The sequence below is a fragment of the Martes martes genome (genome assembly GCF_963455335.1).
Source record: "Martes martes genome assembly, chromosome: 12".
NCBI classification, from domain to species: Eukaryota; Metazoa; Chordata; class Mammalia; order Carnivora; family Mustelidae; genus Martes; species Martes martes.
The window spans coordinates 77,062,296-77,078,789 of NC_137900.1; the positions used below are offsets into that span (position 1 = coordinate 77,062,296).

Consider the following 16,494-nt stretch of genomic DNA (forward strand, 5'->3'; position numbering starts at 1 on the left):
CTGAGGAAATCTGATGGACTGGCCAACAGGAGGGACAGTGAGCACCGAGAAGAATCCCAGTTCCCACCAGGGCCGGGCGCAGACATAAGGGGGTGGCAGGAAGGGCCACGGCCCCCTACCTCTACCCCGGCTAAGGGACTCCCACGGCCCCGCCCGGCAGGAAGGACGGTACCTCCATCAGGTCTATAAGCCACAGCAGCCGCTCCTGGGGAGGAAGGGTGGGCAAAAGGCAAAAAGAAAAATACATCAAATAAATATTAGGGATGGGGCGGGTTCAGCAGCCACCCCTCTGCCCAGCATGCACACATGCACACACACAGAGAAAGGCAAAAATGAACACGGTTCTCTAAGATCCCTTTTCTGTTTCCTCCAGATACTTGGGGCGGGCGTAAAGGAGGGATGAAGAAAAAAGGTCCTGTTGCCGCAACCAGCACTCCTTCTTGGTAACTGCCTTCTGCAGAAATGACACCTGTCCTTGAGAAGGGCTGTCAGAAGACAGCTATTCACTGTGAGGCAACCCTGGGACTTGCCAGCAGGTGAGGCTGGGATTGTCACTCCCATTTGGCAGGTGGAAAACAGAGGCCCCGGGAAGAGAAGTGACATGTCCAAGGTCACACCAGCTAATGGCGGGCAGAGCCTGAAGGAGGACCTTGTTCAAAAAACTGGATCAGAGGAAACTTGCATTGCGGAGAGCCCCAAGCCTTGTGCCGGCAGCAAAGGTCTGAGTCAGAGGGATGGGGCCCCACGCTGTGCATGTGAGGGCGCTGGAGGCAGGATAAGAGTGAAGCGGGGGAGCAGAGCCTCAACCCAGTGCTTTCCAGAAGCCTCCAAGTGTCTGCAAGGCCCTGGGTGCAAATCCTCAAGATGATTCTCCAGCCAGGTTGGGGGAAGTCAGGAAGACTTGAGGCTCCACCTGTCCCCAGGTTCTGGACAGTATTTCTGGGATGCTGGTGCCAACAGGGAGGTCACTCCTTGTTTAATCCTCCCTGGGCATCCTAATGCTAGGCATAGCAGCATCGCTGCCCCAGTGCAAGTGGGAAAACTGAGGCACTGGGCAGTGAAGCATGGGGCTGAGGCCGGTGGGGGCCAACTCTTCTTAGGTTTGGGGGAGACCCCTGGGCTGGGCATGGTCACGGCAGGCCAGCGCTGAGCTGGACGTAATAGTTACCCTGACTGACATCAGAGCCTCGGGGAAAGACTTTGGGTCATTCTACTCATGGGGAAACTGAGGCTCAGAGAAGCTGGAGGTTAGACCTAAACCTCCTCCCTCTCAAGCTAGAACACACCCCATGCCCCCACTGGATCTCTCAACCCCGACTGTAGAGAGATCTTTCCAGAATTACAGCCTGCCATCCCCCAGGCTCCTGAACACCCACATGGGCATTTCCAAGGCCAGTCTCAGTGGAGCCGGACCCTGAGAGAAACGGCCCCTCGGGCCAGGTCCCTGCAGCCTGAAGTCAGCTCATCACGTGCGTGCCACCACAGAGCCAAACACACAGCCCCAGGTGGGGAACACCCTCTGGCCTGCCCCAGAGGTGACCTGCCCATCCCCCGAAGCATGACGTGGTCTTCACTGTAGCCAGAGCCCTAGAGGAATGCCTGGCAGCTGCCTGGGCCCCCCAGGAAGGGACAAGGACTCCTGCAGAGGAAGGGGACTCAGAACAGTAGGAGTGGAAGACAGAGACATAGAAGTTCCCCAGAAACTCATCTCCCCAGAGCTAAGAAGAAACACAAGCTGTCTGCAAAGGCAAGGGCACTGCCCCAGGGCTGATTCCTGCTGGCCGCAGGCTCACTGGTGCCCACTAACCCCCGGCTGGCATCCTCAGACGTCACCGTGTCCCCGGAGCTCTGCTGCTCCAGCTGGACAACTAAGTGCATCTGTGCCAAGTCTACTGAGATTCCCCCTGTAAGGTTTCTCAGTTCAGCATCTGGGAGCAGCAGGGCTTGAGAAATACGGCTGTCCCCGCACTTTCCACCGAGCGGAGAGTGGTGATGATGAACGGTCTCAAGACGGGACCGGAGAGCGTGAGACATGCCCGCTCTCCTCACCTCCACCCCCGCTCTTCCTGCCACACGGACGGGGATAACTGGTTCCCCTACCAAGCCGCAAGGCATTTCCTTTGCTCCTTCCTTAAGAAGGTCTCCTGGGATTAATTTGCCTCTGAGCATCCTGCGGGGCTGAACCCAGGAGGGACCGCATGCTTTTCGGGGAAGGCTGGGGAGAAAGTCGGGGGGGCTCTAAAGACAAGAGGGGGTGTCTCGGGGAAGATCCCATCATGACGACCCCCACGAAGGCACAGCCATGACTTCTGGTGGGGTCCTCCCATGGATTGTTCCTATTTTTTCTCTTTGTCTCATTACCTGTGTTTTTCACCTTTCTCCCTGAGCCCGCCCCCAGCAGGCTGGGAGCCCAAGAGGCAGGGCCACATGTGCCTTGTTCACTAGCTGTCCCCTTGCACCTTGCTGGGCACACGTCAGGCGTCGACAACAATAACGTTTTTCCCACGGAAGAAACTGAAGCTCAGAAAGGCAAGGGACAGAGCTGGTAAGGGGTGGCACTGAGATTCACGCCTAGATCCGTCTCACCGAAAAGGCTGGACCTCGACACCCCACCCCCACTGGCTGCAAAGCCAGGGACGGGGCAGAGGCAGCTCACCCTGGCCGAGCTGACGGTGGTAGAGGTGCCATGGCTGCCTGTGGATGAGCCCGTGTCGCTGTAGGAGACCATGGAGTAGGTGTCCCCGGCCCCAGGGCCCGGGGGCTGCCGGGCCTTCATGGACTCGATCTCCCGCCTCAGCACCAGGTGGTCGAAGCGGTCCAGGTCTTGCGGGGAGATGGTGCCTCTCACCTCAGACAGGAGCGAGAACTGGGGAGGGGGACAAACAGGGCACTCAGCCGTAGGTCCACCAGCGGGGGGACCCATCCCCTGCTACGCCAAATCACCTGCATGCCAACTTGACCTCTGGCCTCTCCCTCCTTAACCCCCTGTGGCTCCCCACTGTCCTAGGGGAAGTCCAAGCACCGCCACAGCCCGGAAGCTGGGCCAGCCTCATCTGACACCCGCTTCTCTCTCACCTCCGTCCTCACTGGCATCTCAGCCAGTACACAAGATTGCAGCTCCCTGAACACTCCAGGAAGCCCGTGGCTGTCCTCCCACCTAGAATGGCCTTCCCTCCATCTCCGCAAATCCCGTTTCCTCTATTAAACCTTCCCACATGCAACCGCTCCCAGGGGGTTTAATCCCTCCTTCCTTTGTGCAGTTTCTGGACCCCAGACCTCCTCCAGAGCTGAGCTCTCAAAGCTGCCAGCGCCGGGGGCTTGTGGCAGGCTCCCACCCACAGATGTGTGGCGTTAACTGGGGCGAGGCCCGGGCATCGCCTGCGAGAGCAATCCAGACGATTCTAGATGTATGCTCAGCATCGACAGCCATGTTGCTCGGGCCCACATCACAGGGGACTTCAATCGACGATTTCCCCAGGAGTCTGGGGGCTGCCTTCCCTGGGACGGGGGCACCTCCGTCACTGGTCTCCGCCCAGGGCCACTTCCGCCTGACTCTTTGCGGGTGCGCAGGAAAGGAGTGGGGGACACAGGGAGGAGGCAGAGCCCTCGGGAGCCGCCGCCTTGCCCGCGGAGGGGCTCGGGTCACCTTGGCGTGGGTGTTGAGCAGCTCAAACAGGGCCATGACCAGGGCCTCCACGGAGACGCTGCCGCCGCGGTACTCATCCAGATAGTAGGCCATGGTGGCTCGTTCCTGCTCGTTCAGCAAGTGACGGGCCTGCTCCTCCAGCAGCAGGCGCGTCTGGTTCCCCAGGCTGCTCAGGGTCACCTGGGAGCCGGCTGGCCCCTTGTAGAATCCCAGCTGAAAGACAGGAAGACAGGTGGCCGGGAATTCCGAAGGGCTCTGGGGTCACGTGGCAGGGCCATGCCAGTGACCACAGCGCGGGGGTGGGGGTCCCCTCTGTGGCCTTGGTCTGTGCCGTGCACCCGCAGGAGGGCCCAGGTCTGTTTTCAGACTGTGCGGCCTCGTGCGGTCGCAAAGGGCTTCACGCCCTCCACAGCGCTTTCACGTGTCCTCTCCTCAGCTCCCGTAACTATTCAGAGTTGAGTGGTCTTATTATGGTTTCCGATTTATTCTCTAGGTTTCAACGCCTCCCTTGGTAAATCGGGAGTAATGGTAACTTTACTTCTGAGACGGAGCACAGATCCGCACACCCTCCTCCCTCTCCCTTTCACTGCTGGCATCATCGGGGCTGTGGCTAAGATGCCGTTGGTGTCCCCTCTGTGTCTCCCATCACCTATGCGGAGTTGCTGAGATGATCTGGTAAAAACAGACATCTCCCCCATGGTCTCCCACTGTTTTACGTTAGAAGTCAAACCTCTTAGGCAGCCCACAAAGCCCTGTGTGACCCAGTGATCCCACTGTTGTCACTCTGTTCCCAGTTCCTGCTCGCTCACCATCACCCCCCACCCCCAACAAGCTCTCCTTGCTGCCGCAGGGCTCTTGCACAGGCTGTGCCCTCCGACTAGACCATCCCTTCCCACCCGGCGCCGGACTCCGATGTGGTTAATTCTTTTTAACACTCAGTGCCCAGCCCAAGCATCATGTCACCAAGTCAGAGAGCCTCCACCCTCCCCTCTGCCTCTCACCCCACCTAAATCGGATGTCCCATCAGTTGCTCTCTCCGAGGCTATCCAGCCCGGCCTGGTGGCACCAAACGTCTTCTGTGATTAGATAGGTGGGCAGGTTTGTTTTTCTGTGTATCTCCTTCACTAGGCATAATCTCCACGGGGGCAGGGATCTGATTGGTTCTGTTCAGTGCCATCATCCCCAGGGCCAGGGGTGCTGCCCACAGATGTGTGCGGAATGAAGGATGGGTGGACAGTCAGTGGACTGCCCAAACAAAATGAGATCATGCACATGAGCGGTTCTGCAACCCCCTCACCGCCCCCAAGGGGATGTATGAAGAAGCCAAAGAGAGCCATGGATGGGGACCGCCCTACCTTGTTTGTCCCTTCCGTGGGAAGATCCCCAGGAGATCTATGGAGAAAGATGAACGTGTTCAGCGGCGTGACTGAGCAGTTCGGACAGACGCGAGCAAGGGAGAGGCTGATCTGCAGTGGGAGGAGAGGGCCCTGGCCTCACCCCACTGGGGCGGCTCAAGGGGACGTGACCACCTGGACAGCTGAGCGGCTTCTGGCCTCCCAGTGGAGCCCGTGGGCGGCACTTCTCCACTCACGCACTTGCTTCCAGCCCTACAGGCCCAAGCAGGTAACACCAGGACAGGAGACAATAACCCACGGCCTCAGGGTCTGGCCAACCCTAGGGAGGGGGAAGACCGGGGCAAACTGGAGACCCAGGGTGGCCACTGGCAGGTGCAGCTCAGCTCCAGCCCAATTTCTTGAAAAAACATGCGCTCAAGCTACCGGAATTCCTTGTTTTAAAGCAGCAGCCAGAAATCCAGGTTTGTTTTTTGTTTTTCTTTTCTTTCCATGGGAAACCTGATGCCTTTTTAAATGCTGGAAGCTAACTAAAACATTTATGATACCGCGCTGGTGAGAGGGGAGAGGGGGAGGCAAGGAAGGGAGAGGGATGCTCTGGGTGGATCTGGCCCAGGAGGCCACCAACCAGGCTGAGACGCCTGCTGGAAATCCAAAGGGGACACATGACACTCTCAGCAACGCTGCAGCCGTCGGCAGCTGTAGCCACTTCATGACTCCCAAGGCCCTTTTCCTCAGGGAACTCACAGGGTCCTCATCCCCAGAGTTGGATGGGGGCATGGGTGAGGAGCCCCACTTTCAGACAAAGAACCTAAGGGCCCAAGATTAAGTTAACTGATTTGTGCGAGATGAAGAATGCGAGAAGGTGATGGTGTGGCTCAGGTTCCCATGGGGAACAGGCCTGGAGAGAAGGGATGTGCCCGAGGTCATGCCCGCCATCACAAGGGACCTTGGGATGGGGACCGCAGGCTCTCAGAATCGTTATAGATCCGGGAGTGGTGAAGGGACGGGAGGGGGCATCACTGGCTTTCAGAGACGGCCCTGCGGTCCTGGGGCCCAGAGTGAGGGGTGCAGCCAGACCCTGCCAAGTTCGTGCTGGTGTCCACAATCCGGGAACTGGCAATCCACTTGGTCTCGTCCACCGTGGTGCGGGCGTGGGGCAGCCTCCCGACGTCCTTCACCGTCAGGATGAGGTGCTGCGAAGACTTGAGCAGCCTGACCGCCTCGTCGTGCAGGATGTTGAGAAAGCTCCGCCCATTCACCTCCAGAATCTGGTCCCCAACCTGCAGAGACCACCAAACGACACAGTCACCTGGGTGGCATGCAGGATACCGACTCATGCCCTGGGCTTTAGAGCCCTGATCCCAGCCTGCCGAGAAGGTCACTGAGGCTCAGAGAGGTTATGTGGATGCCTGCGGGTCACAGAACAAGTCAGAGGCAGAGCCAACCTTCCAGCCCCAAGCCTAAGCCCATGCTCCTGTTACCAAAAAGGGCCACCTCCCCTCGACCTAGCAGTGGTTTAGAGAGGTGGGTCTACAACAAGATTCCCCAAGGGTCCCCTTATCTAGACAGCAACAGCCATCTAGGAGCCACTTGTTGGGGGTGGCTGGCGGGGAGGGCAAGGGGAGAGATGGGAAGGTGTGCTTCCATTATGTCCCTTTTACGCTTTTACAGGGTTGAGATTTTTACCGCAAGCACGCACACATTTCCTTAAAATACAAACAATATTTTCATTGACTCAAGGAAAGAAGCAGTAAGTGAGAAAACTGGTCTCCCAATAAAGCAATAACATTATCACCTGGATTCTTGCAATTTTCAGGCAGTTTTATTTTGTAATGTAAAAACACTTTTTTTTTTTTTTAAGTGAAAGGGTGAAAAAACAAAAGGAAAAAAGTAGCCTTCCCATAAAAATAAAACTGTGACAGAATTACACGAGGCTGGAAGGGAGGATGCCTCGGAGTGAGAGGGGGGGCGTCCGACAGGCTCCCAGCCTGGTTCCACTCGGAGGGGGGTCTGCTTCCTTTCCTTGCACTTCCAGGAGGGGGCACTGAGCTCGCAGCAGGGAAGGGGCTGCCCAGGGCTCCTCCCCACCGTGGCCTTGAAGGGCAGCCTCATAATGCCGATCGTCCCTGCCTGTTTTTCCTTCTCCCCAGCTTCCCAGCCTGCTGATGGCTCAGAAGCAACCCCCAGAGGGTTTTCCCAGCATTTTTTCCAAAGCAGAATTTGGAAGAGGTGAACCACAGGGGTATTTGGAAGAAAGAAAATATGAATGAAGATGTGTGGATGAGATGGAGAATCAGAACCCTGGTCCCCAGTTTCTCGTCTTTCCTTTAGGGCTTCTCCGGCAGGGTCGGGGGGAGTTTCCAGTAAAGAAAGCAAACTCAGACTCCGTGTCTCCCCTCGCCCATGCAACATTTACCGCGTACCTAGCAGGTGCCTCGCTCCGGGCTGGGATGCCATGCTGGGCAAGACAGCCCTCCTCCCGCTCTCATGCCGCCCGCGCTCGAGAGTGGGCTTAGATTTATGCTGTGATTGGGTTTTCCCACACTGTGTCCCACAGCCCGGCACACAGTGGGAACTCCACAAAAATCCATTGCATGAATGAGAAGTCAGACCCCTGTTCCTTGCACCAGGAGCATCTCTGCTGCAGCCCAGTGGGGACCAAAACATGACACCAGCCTGGGGCCCCAAGTTTCAAGCCACTATTACTGGACACTGAATGTGTGCCAAGTACCTGGTTTGTCCCTTTACATGTATTTCTTCCTTATTTGATAGCCTCAACATCCTGCAAAGGAGGTATCCTTCCTCTCCACTCTGGAGAGAGAAAACGGAGGCTCAGAGAGGTTAAGTGAATAGTGTGCGGTCCCAGAGCCAGTGAAGAGGACAGATAGGAGACAGACCCAGGTCAGCACGGCCCCACAGCCCTCCTGCTTTCTGCTACTAAGCTGTTGTTAGGAGCTCTGCCTGGCATCACTTTAGACCCAGCATGTCCAAAGCCACCATCCTGCCATCGCTCCTAGTCCTGCCCACGGCACCCGATCTGAAAACTTGCCCCATCATCAACTCTGCCTTTACTCCCACTGGTAACCCTCCAGGAGGTCTCACCCAGTCTTCACCCTCCACACCCCCATGGCCCCCTAACCTGGGTCTCCTCCTCCTCCTCACACCGAGCTTCCTGAGCTGGGATCTCCTCTGTGCTGAGGGTGGGGGGCACCTCCTGCCAGGCCCCCTGCACCCCTGTCAGGACATGGCCTCCCATGTGCCAGCGGCTTCTGCGCTCTGCCTGGCTCGAGCCCACTCTGCTGCCCCGCAGCCCCCATAGCTCGCAACACCCCCCTCCCACCCCTGTCTGCTCAGGGGCTCTGCTTCCTTCCGCATCTTTCCCGAGAGCTTTGGCTTTTGTTAAGTGAAGGGAATCAATTTTAACCTTCCCCACACACTTGATTTCCATCCCAGCAGTTTAATGAAAGGAACTAGCATCTGAGAGACCCGATATGTCAGGGCACCCTCTGGGGCGCAAGCCTCTCCCTCCAGGCCCTGGGGGGTGGGAGGTGGGGAAGCCGGGGGAGGGAAAGCTCAATTCCACCAGCATCCACCTGGCCCTCCGGAGAGGATTGGCGGGGAATGTTCAAACACCGCCCGGCGCGGAGGTACACTAAAAGGAGTATCCGTTGTTTACCTGGAACTTAAAAGGACACCCCATATTTGGATTTGCTAAATCTGACAACCTGGGGTGGGGTGGTGTCAGTAACCATGGGGGGCAATGGGTTTCTTTTGATGGGGGACACAGTGGTTTCCAAACTCCCGTTACTGTCCCGGGCCCGGCTGCGGGCATGTCCGCGATCTCGTGAATTAGGCACGTCTCCTGCTCCGGCCCAGTGCTCAGCGCTAACGGCCCCGAAGCCACAAGGCTGCTGGGCTCCTCAGTTTCCCTTCATGCCTGCTGAATAAATACATCTCTGCTGGATTTGTGGGAGGCAACGTGGGGTTGGTGTGCGGTCCACCTGGGGAGCGGGGCTGAAACAGGGTCATGCTTGGGAAACCCGCTCTCAACGGGGGTATGTGGCTCATCTTCTCAATCTCCTTCCAATCTTCTTCTCCCAGCGTCTGTTTTAAAACCCAGGTTCTAGACAGGGTTGGCTTTGGGCCCCCATGCAGCTGCGCACAGCATCAGAGTGGGTCTGAGACGCTCCCGGCTCTCTGAGTCCGGTTCTCTCCTCTGCTCGCCGGAACGGGGGTCTGCACGCTCACCGCCATTCAGAGTCCACAAGCCCCATCAAACAAACCTGGTGTCTCCCCGCTGATCAGAGCCCCCAGTGTCTCCCTGCTGATCAGAGCCCCGTGTGGCCTGCGAAGTGAGGAGTCCCGTCCCTACGGTGTGTCAGAAAGAAGCCTTTGGTTCTACAGCCAGGCAACTGGGAGATAGGGGCGGTGTGGCCCTGCTCTGCTCTTGAGCACACTCCGAGTCTCGGTGTTCTGCCTGTAAAATGGGCTCAATGCTACCAGCAAGGCCCAGGAGGCTGCAAGAATCCCACGGGACCACCGGCGCACGAGAGGCTTCTGACAGCTTTTCATTCACCTCCCTTCCCAAAGGAGGGGACAGGTTCTGAGATGTCAAGCAACTTGCTCGAGGTCACATGGGATAGGAAAAACAGAGCCAGAGTTTGAGCCCAGCTGTTTGCACATTCTTCACGCAGCTCTCACCTTTATCCCACCATGTCCTGGCTCGTGGGAGACATTCAGTAAATGGTGAAGGGAGGGGAGACACCCATCCTCCCCCACCCCCCGACCTGCCCCTTTCCCTGGGTCTGGGCAATGTGAAGTTGGAGGTGGCAATGTTTACAGGCCTTGACTGAGCTCTTTCCCCTCAAAATGAAGAACTCAATGTGTTTGTTCCTTTCTCTGCAGCTAGCCTGGAGTTAGACAACGTGCATAGACAAGGCAACGAGTAGGAAGGCAAAGATGCTATGACCGCCAGGGTCCCCCAAAGTCTCCTACAGATGGGGAGACTGAGGCCCAGACCGCACAGGGCGACCGCTCTCGCACAGAGTGAGACCACGGCAAAGCCCAGCCTCTGAGGCTCGCGGAGCAAGAAGGTACCCATGCCACCCTGAGCTCAGCAGGACACGATCCCCTGGAGAAAGGAGAGACAGATGCAGTGTGAGCGAGTCTCCAGTATTGCTCTGCTTGCAAACAGGATGCCGATGGGGAGGACACGGAAGGATAAATGAATAAGGGTGGCTTTATTTTATTTGTCACCATGGGCATCCTATTTATCACCAGTGATGGAGGAGCTAGGGGTGGACCACAGAAACACTCTTTATTTTAAGGGAGAGGAAAGACCCCTCTGTCATCTCCAGCCCATCAAGTGACAGGCTCAGATCTGGGACACTCTGAGGGTCTGACCCCAGCTGTGTGACCCTGGGTAACTGCCCCATCCTCTCTGTGCCTCTGTTACCTTCCCTGGGAAGTGGGGATAGCAGCAGTGCCTACCCTTGTGGGTTTCAGGACTGAATGACTTACTAACTGGCCATTGTAGCCCCAGCGCCTAAAACAGCATCTGGCACATAGTAGGTGCCCAGTGAACATTCACTGAATGGACAGGTATAAAGCAGGTGAAACAGTATCTATAGCATCCAGTAAGTGCTCAGTAAATGTTAGCTGCATTTTTTTTAAAGATTTTATTTATTTATTTAACAGAGAGAGAGAGAGATCACAAGTAGGCAGAGAGGCAGGCAGAGAGAGAGGGGGAAGCAGGCTCCCCGCTGAGCAGAGAGCCTGATGTGGGGTTCAATCCCAGGACCCTGAGATCATGACCTGAGCTGAAGGCAGAGGCTTAACCCACTGAGCCACCCAGGCACCCCTGTTAGCTGCATTTTTGAGAAGCCATGCTAACATGGCTGAAGTGATCCCTTCCTCTGGGACCCTCAAAACCATACCCTATCTTTTCACCTGCCTCCTACTCAGGCCCTGCCTTCAGCTTCCAATGGGTCACATTTTCACCACCTCCATGAGGTACCTACCATTACCCCATTTTACAGATGAGAAGACTGAGGCCAGGAAGCGAAGTGAGCAGAGCTGGGATTTAGCCTTTGTTCTCCCAGCCCGCAGAGCCCCTGTTCAAGCCAAGCACAGCTCCTTTAAGAAAAAACCAGCCTACCCTTCTGGCTCCCATCTCTCAGCGCCATGCTTTGTGCCATGCACACAGTAGGTGCTCTATTCCTGCCTGGTGGAGGGAACCGAAAACAAATGAGCCAAAAGAACTCATGGTAGGATAGGAGTAGCTGAGTTCCCTTCCAAGAGGCAGTCAGTAGAGAGCCCTGCCAACAATTCAATCTGTACTGAGCTGGGAGACGGGAGTCCAACCCCTTGGGACATGCATCCCAGTGCCAGTCAGTGGGCAAGACACAACGCCCCAGCCCATGAAAGCACTTTCAGGGCCTTCTTCACTGCCTTCCCCACCTTGATTGAAATGACTTTTGTAGCTTCAAATGAGGACGCCCCCCGCCCCATTGTAGCATTACCACAATGAAAATTCAAATTTACTAAAGGATTTTATTCCAATTATGAATCTTTAATAGTCATCCATGTCAGGTATGAAACTTGAATAGGCTTTGGTGGGGTTTTTTGGGTACAAGTGAGCAATGCAGTTTTAATGAGACAACATTAGTTTTTTCCAACAGTTCAGAAGTCAGTAAACCTTGTCCACATTTAAAAAAAAAAAAAGAAAGAAAGAAAGAAAAAAAGAAGGATTGAGATAAATGGTCAGAAGGCTCCTGAGGCAAGCTGGGGCCAAGGGCTGGGCCGGGGGGTGAGCTCTTCATACCAGCCTCTGGTTTAGCGCTCTCACAAGGCAGGACCCCCACCAGAAATACCACGGACGGAACTGGCAAAGGCGATGTATGCTGACTTTAGGTCCTCCACCTCCTTCTGGTACCTTCTTCTGACACTAGTTCGGCTCAGCTCTAAGCCCACGTCACCAAGTGAGAAAACGGAGGCCAGAAGGGGGAAAGGACTTGCCCAAGGTCCTACTCTGCATCGAAGTCAGAGCTAGGGTGGAGAAACCACTCCGGAGTTCTTTCGTCCAAGTAAACCCATCAGACCAATCGCAGAGATCAGATCCAGAGGGTGTACCAGGTTTCCACCCCCCACTGAGTGCCTATCAGGGCCAGCTACCTCCCACAACTGAGCTCTAGGCTTATGCAGCACCGCACGAGGCATGGAATGGAATATCCTGTTTTTTAGATGAGGGTAGCGAGACTGGAGAGGTGAAGTCACTTGTCCAAGGACGCCCAGCAAGCAAGCTGCGCGGTAGGATTTGAACCTAGCCCAGCTGCTAGTCCGAGCCCCAGACTTACATGTGTCCACTCCACATTTCCACTCAGATACTTAAAGGCACTTGTAACCTGTGCTGCCCGAAAGAACTTCCTGCGATAATGCAAATAGTCTCTATCTGGACTGTCTGATGTAGTAGCCACCGTCATTTAAATTAAATTACCTGAATTTAGAACTTACATAAAAATAAAAATGCATTTCCCTACTCACACTAACTTCATTTCCATCGGCACGTGAGTGTGGTGGCTGCCATATTGAACGGGACAGCTCGCCACGCTCGTGCTGACCTTCTCCAGGGCTCTCACCCCAGCGCTCAGTCCCCAAACATCCAAACCTAATAGGCCCATCATCCTCCCCTCCAAAACAGTCTCTAATCCATTCACTCCTCTCTGTCTCCACGCCTGCACCCAGGTCCTGGCCACCAAGGACCCTCGCCTGGACGACTGTCATGGCTGCCAACCCGCCTCCCTGCTCCCACCGTCAGCGTCCTCTTCAACGCTCTCCTCTGATGGGTCATTTTATGTGTCAGCTTGCCTGGGCTCACAGATGCCCACATAGCTGGGAAACCATTCTTTCTGGGTGTGTCTGTGAGGGTGTTCAGGAAGACATTAGTATCTGGATTGGTCGACTGAATAAAGAAGGTTGCCCTCAGCAATGTGGGGCAACAGCGGCCACTCCATTGAGGGTCTGAGGAGAACAAGAAGGCAGAGGAAGGCAGAATCCACTCTCTGCGGAAGTGGAGATGGCTATCTTCTCCTGCCCGGGAAGGCAGAGCTGCTGGTTCTCAGGCCTTAGGACTCAGACTAAGATTTACATCGCCAGTCCCTGATTTTTGAGTCTTCAGACTTGAACTCACATAATCTGCTCCCCTGGTTCAGGCCTTTGGACTTGAGCTGAATGACACCACCAGCTTTCCTGGGTCTCCGGCTTGCAGGTGGCAGGTGGTAGGACTTCTCTGTCCCCAGAATCACATGGGTCAACTTCTATAATAAATTTCATCTCTATCTACCTACCTACCTACCTGTCTCCCTGCCTATCTCACTCTCTCTCCTATTGGTTCTGTTTCTCTGGAGAAACCCTAACTAATATACCTCTCTATGTAACAAAGGGATCAATTTAAATTTTATTTTTTCAAGATTTTATTTATTTGAGAGAGAAAGCAAGATGAGCAGAGAGGAGGGGCAAGGGGAGAGGAAGAAGCAGACTCCCCGCTGAGCGGAGCTGGATGTAGGACTCTATCCCAGGACCATGGGATCGTAACCTGAGCTGAAGGCAGACAATGCACTGAATGAACCACCTAGGAGCCCACAAAGGGATCAACTGAAACTGCAAATCTGATCTTCTCATACCTTCCTTAAAACTCCTCACTGACTTTTAAGATCCTTTACCTAGCCTGAGAGGGGTCTTAGGTCATTAATCCATCTCATACTTTTCTCCCCCAGCATTTTCTGATCCATCCACACTTGTTATCGCTCAGTTCTATGAACAGATGGAGCCTCTGGCCACCTCAGGGCCTTTGCATATGCTGCTTCTCTGCCTGAAAGATTTTTTCCCCCTCTGTTCCCTACCTGAATAACTCTTATTTGACCTTCAGATCTCCCGCTCAATTGACACTTCTTCCAGGAAGCCTTCTTTGACCTACCCCTCCCAAGGCAGGTCTATCTGGTCCCCACCCAGAGTACCAGGCTCTTAGCAGGGCTTGAGATCGTGCTGAGCTGTAAGCACCGAGATGGAGATCCGGGCCAGTGAGCTGTGTCCGTCTTGCACGGCATGTGAGAGGCACCTGACAAATGCCTGACAGCCCCAGTGAACAAATGAGTGAACAGTTCAGTGAACGATGAGCAAATATACACACAAGCAGGCTACTCTCTTGCCATTTCCGGTTTCTGCCGACTGGCAGGAGACATTTCCCTTTTCTGTAAAGGTTGAGTTTGACAAGACCAGGCGTGTAGGGAGCTGGGTGCTTGCAGCCGGCCCTGTACACTGTGGCAGCAAAGAACGCCCCCCCCCCACCTTTTTTCCCAAACAAATGGAAGGCAAAGAGATAAAAACAAAAACCACAACTTGGTTTCGTCTGGAATTACACTGTGGGAAATGGTGCACACTTATTCAGTCCCTCATTCTGGAAGACAGAACATGGGGTGAGGACTTGAGATGTCACAGGCCCGAGGACTCTCAGGACCCAGCCCTATCACTTGCTTCAGGCCGCTCCGTAGACCTGCAAGAATCAGAATTGCCAAGTTCAAGCCCACAGCCTTCACACACAACATGTGCTGGCAGGGGAAGCCCCTTTTATAGCAGCAACAGAGGAAAGGAGACACTTCAAAATAAATGTAACAAGAGGCATGGAACACCTAGGTGATGAGAACTTGAAACACTCAAAATGAACTTGACAGAGAGAAAAAAATTCCCCCGTTCCTGGAAAGAATTCAGCATCCCTAGGATGTCAGTTCTCGTTCAGCGGAAAGTGGAACATTACCCCAATGAGGACACAAACAAGCATTTGTTGGGGAAACTGATATAAAAGTCCATGTGAAAAAAATAAGCCTGTAGGAAACTTCAGTGCGTGTAACTCAGTGTGAAAAGGCTACACACTGAATGTTCCAACTCTAGAACATTCCGGAAAAGGCAAACTATGGAGACAGAATACAGATCCGAGTTGCCAGGGGTCCAGAGAAGGAGAGAGGGGTGATAAGGGAAACACTGGGGATTTGCCAGGCAGAGGGCACCCTAAAGTAAACTAAGAATTAAAAAAATTTTTTTAAAAATATTTTATTTATTTATATGTCAGAGAGAGACAGAGAGAGAGAAAGAGAGAACAAGCAGGGGCAATGGAAGGCAGAGGGAGAAGCAGACTCCCCACTGAGCAGGGAGCCCAATGTGGGACTCAATCCCAGGACACCAGGATCATGACCTTAGCCCAAGGCAGAGGCCTAACCAACTGAGCCACCCAGGCACCTCAAAAAGTAGGAATTTAAATAGCAATGACAACAGTACTACTCTGTCAATATTGGCTGGGCCCTGTAATAAGTGTGCCACACCTAAGATATTAATAATAGGGGGAGAGGTTCTGGGAAAGGCTTGGGGTGGGGAGGCACATACAGGGATGCCATACTTTCTGCTCAGTCTTTCTGTTAATCTGAAATTGCTCTAAAGAGGAGTCTATTAATTTTTACAGTTAAAAAAAATGCAAAAATGGCTGTGAAAACCCGATGCAGGACGGCTACAAGACAACATGCCAGATAAAGTGTGCTCTAAGCCTCTATAATTCAGAGGGTGGGGCACGGACTCCTGAGTAGAGAAACAGACAAGAGAAAAGACCAGAATTAGTCCCATGGACACAGGGGAGGGAGTATATGATAAAAGTGACATCGCAAATCTCCGTGGCAAAGTTGGGTTTTTTGATACTTAGTACAAGGAAATTATGTCGCCATTGGAAAAGAGATAAAACTGGATCTATATCTCATAACCTAAAGAAGAATAAATGCCAAACAGATCAGAGCTCTAAAGGGAAAAACGTACCAGGGGTGTTAGAAGGAAAAAAGTGGGTACAATGCTCTGTATCTTAAGATTAAGGAAAGGTTTTCTAAAGAGAGTTCAGAATTCACAAAAGAAAGGATTGATAATTAAACCAAATGATGATTTAAAAAAAAAAAATCTTTCACACTGAAAAGACAACTTCAAAAGCAAAGTCAAAAAGAAAACGACAACCAGGGAGAAAAGGAAACATCTGCAATATAGATCACAGATAAGGGACTAATTAGCCCTTATATATAAAGAATTCTGAAATCTTAGGGGGAAAAATAAAAAATTCTCATTGCAAACGAATAATGAAAGACATGAACAAGTTACAGATATTAAAATTGGTCCTTAGTCCTACGTAAAAAAGATGTTTAACATCACAAAGAAAACTGCAAGACAAAGCTACATCAAGATACCCCGTCTCTTGGGGGCACCTGGTGGTTCAGTCGGTGAAACTCTGCCTTTGGCTCAGGCCCTGATCCACCAGGGTCATGGGATCGAGCCCTGCATCGGGCTCCCTGCTCCGCGGGGAGCCTGCTTCTCCCTTACCCTCTGCCTGCCACTCCCCCTGACCTCTCTCTCTCTCTAATGAATAAATAAATTAAATTAAAATCTTAAAAAAAAAGATACCATCTCATG

General features: G+C 53.7%; 1 protein-coding gene across 4 annotated transcripts in view; it reads right to left on the reverse strand.

Moving 5' to 3' along the window:
* The window catches only part of WHRN (whirlin), a gene marked incomplete at its 5' end in the record, with an annotated part of 88,172 nt that overhangs the window by 14,736 nt on the left and 56,942 nt on the right, over positions 1–16,494 (reverse strand). For 2 of the 4 annotated variants that reach the window (XM_080820623.1, XM_080820622.1), the window contains 4 exons: positions 2,657–2,866; positions 3,647–3,859; positions 5,002–5,038; positions 6,079–6,281. In XM_080820623.1, coding sequence (XP_080676749.1) covers positions 2,657–2,866; positions 3,647–3,859; positions 5,002–5,038; positions 6,079–6,281 — 663 coding nt within the window. Of the gene's footprint in view, positions 1–145; positions 206–2,656; positions 2,867–3,646; positions 3,860–5,001; positions 5,039–6,078; positions 6,282–16,494 lie in introns of all 4 variants that reach the window. The other 2 variants (XM_080820624.1, XM_080820621.1) reach the window with 2 other exon arrangements.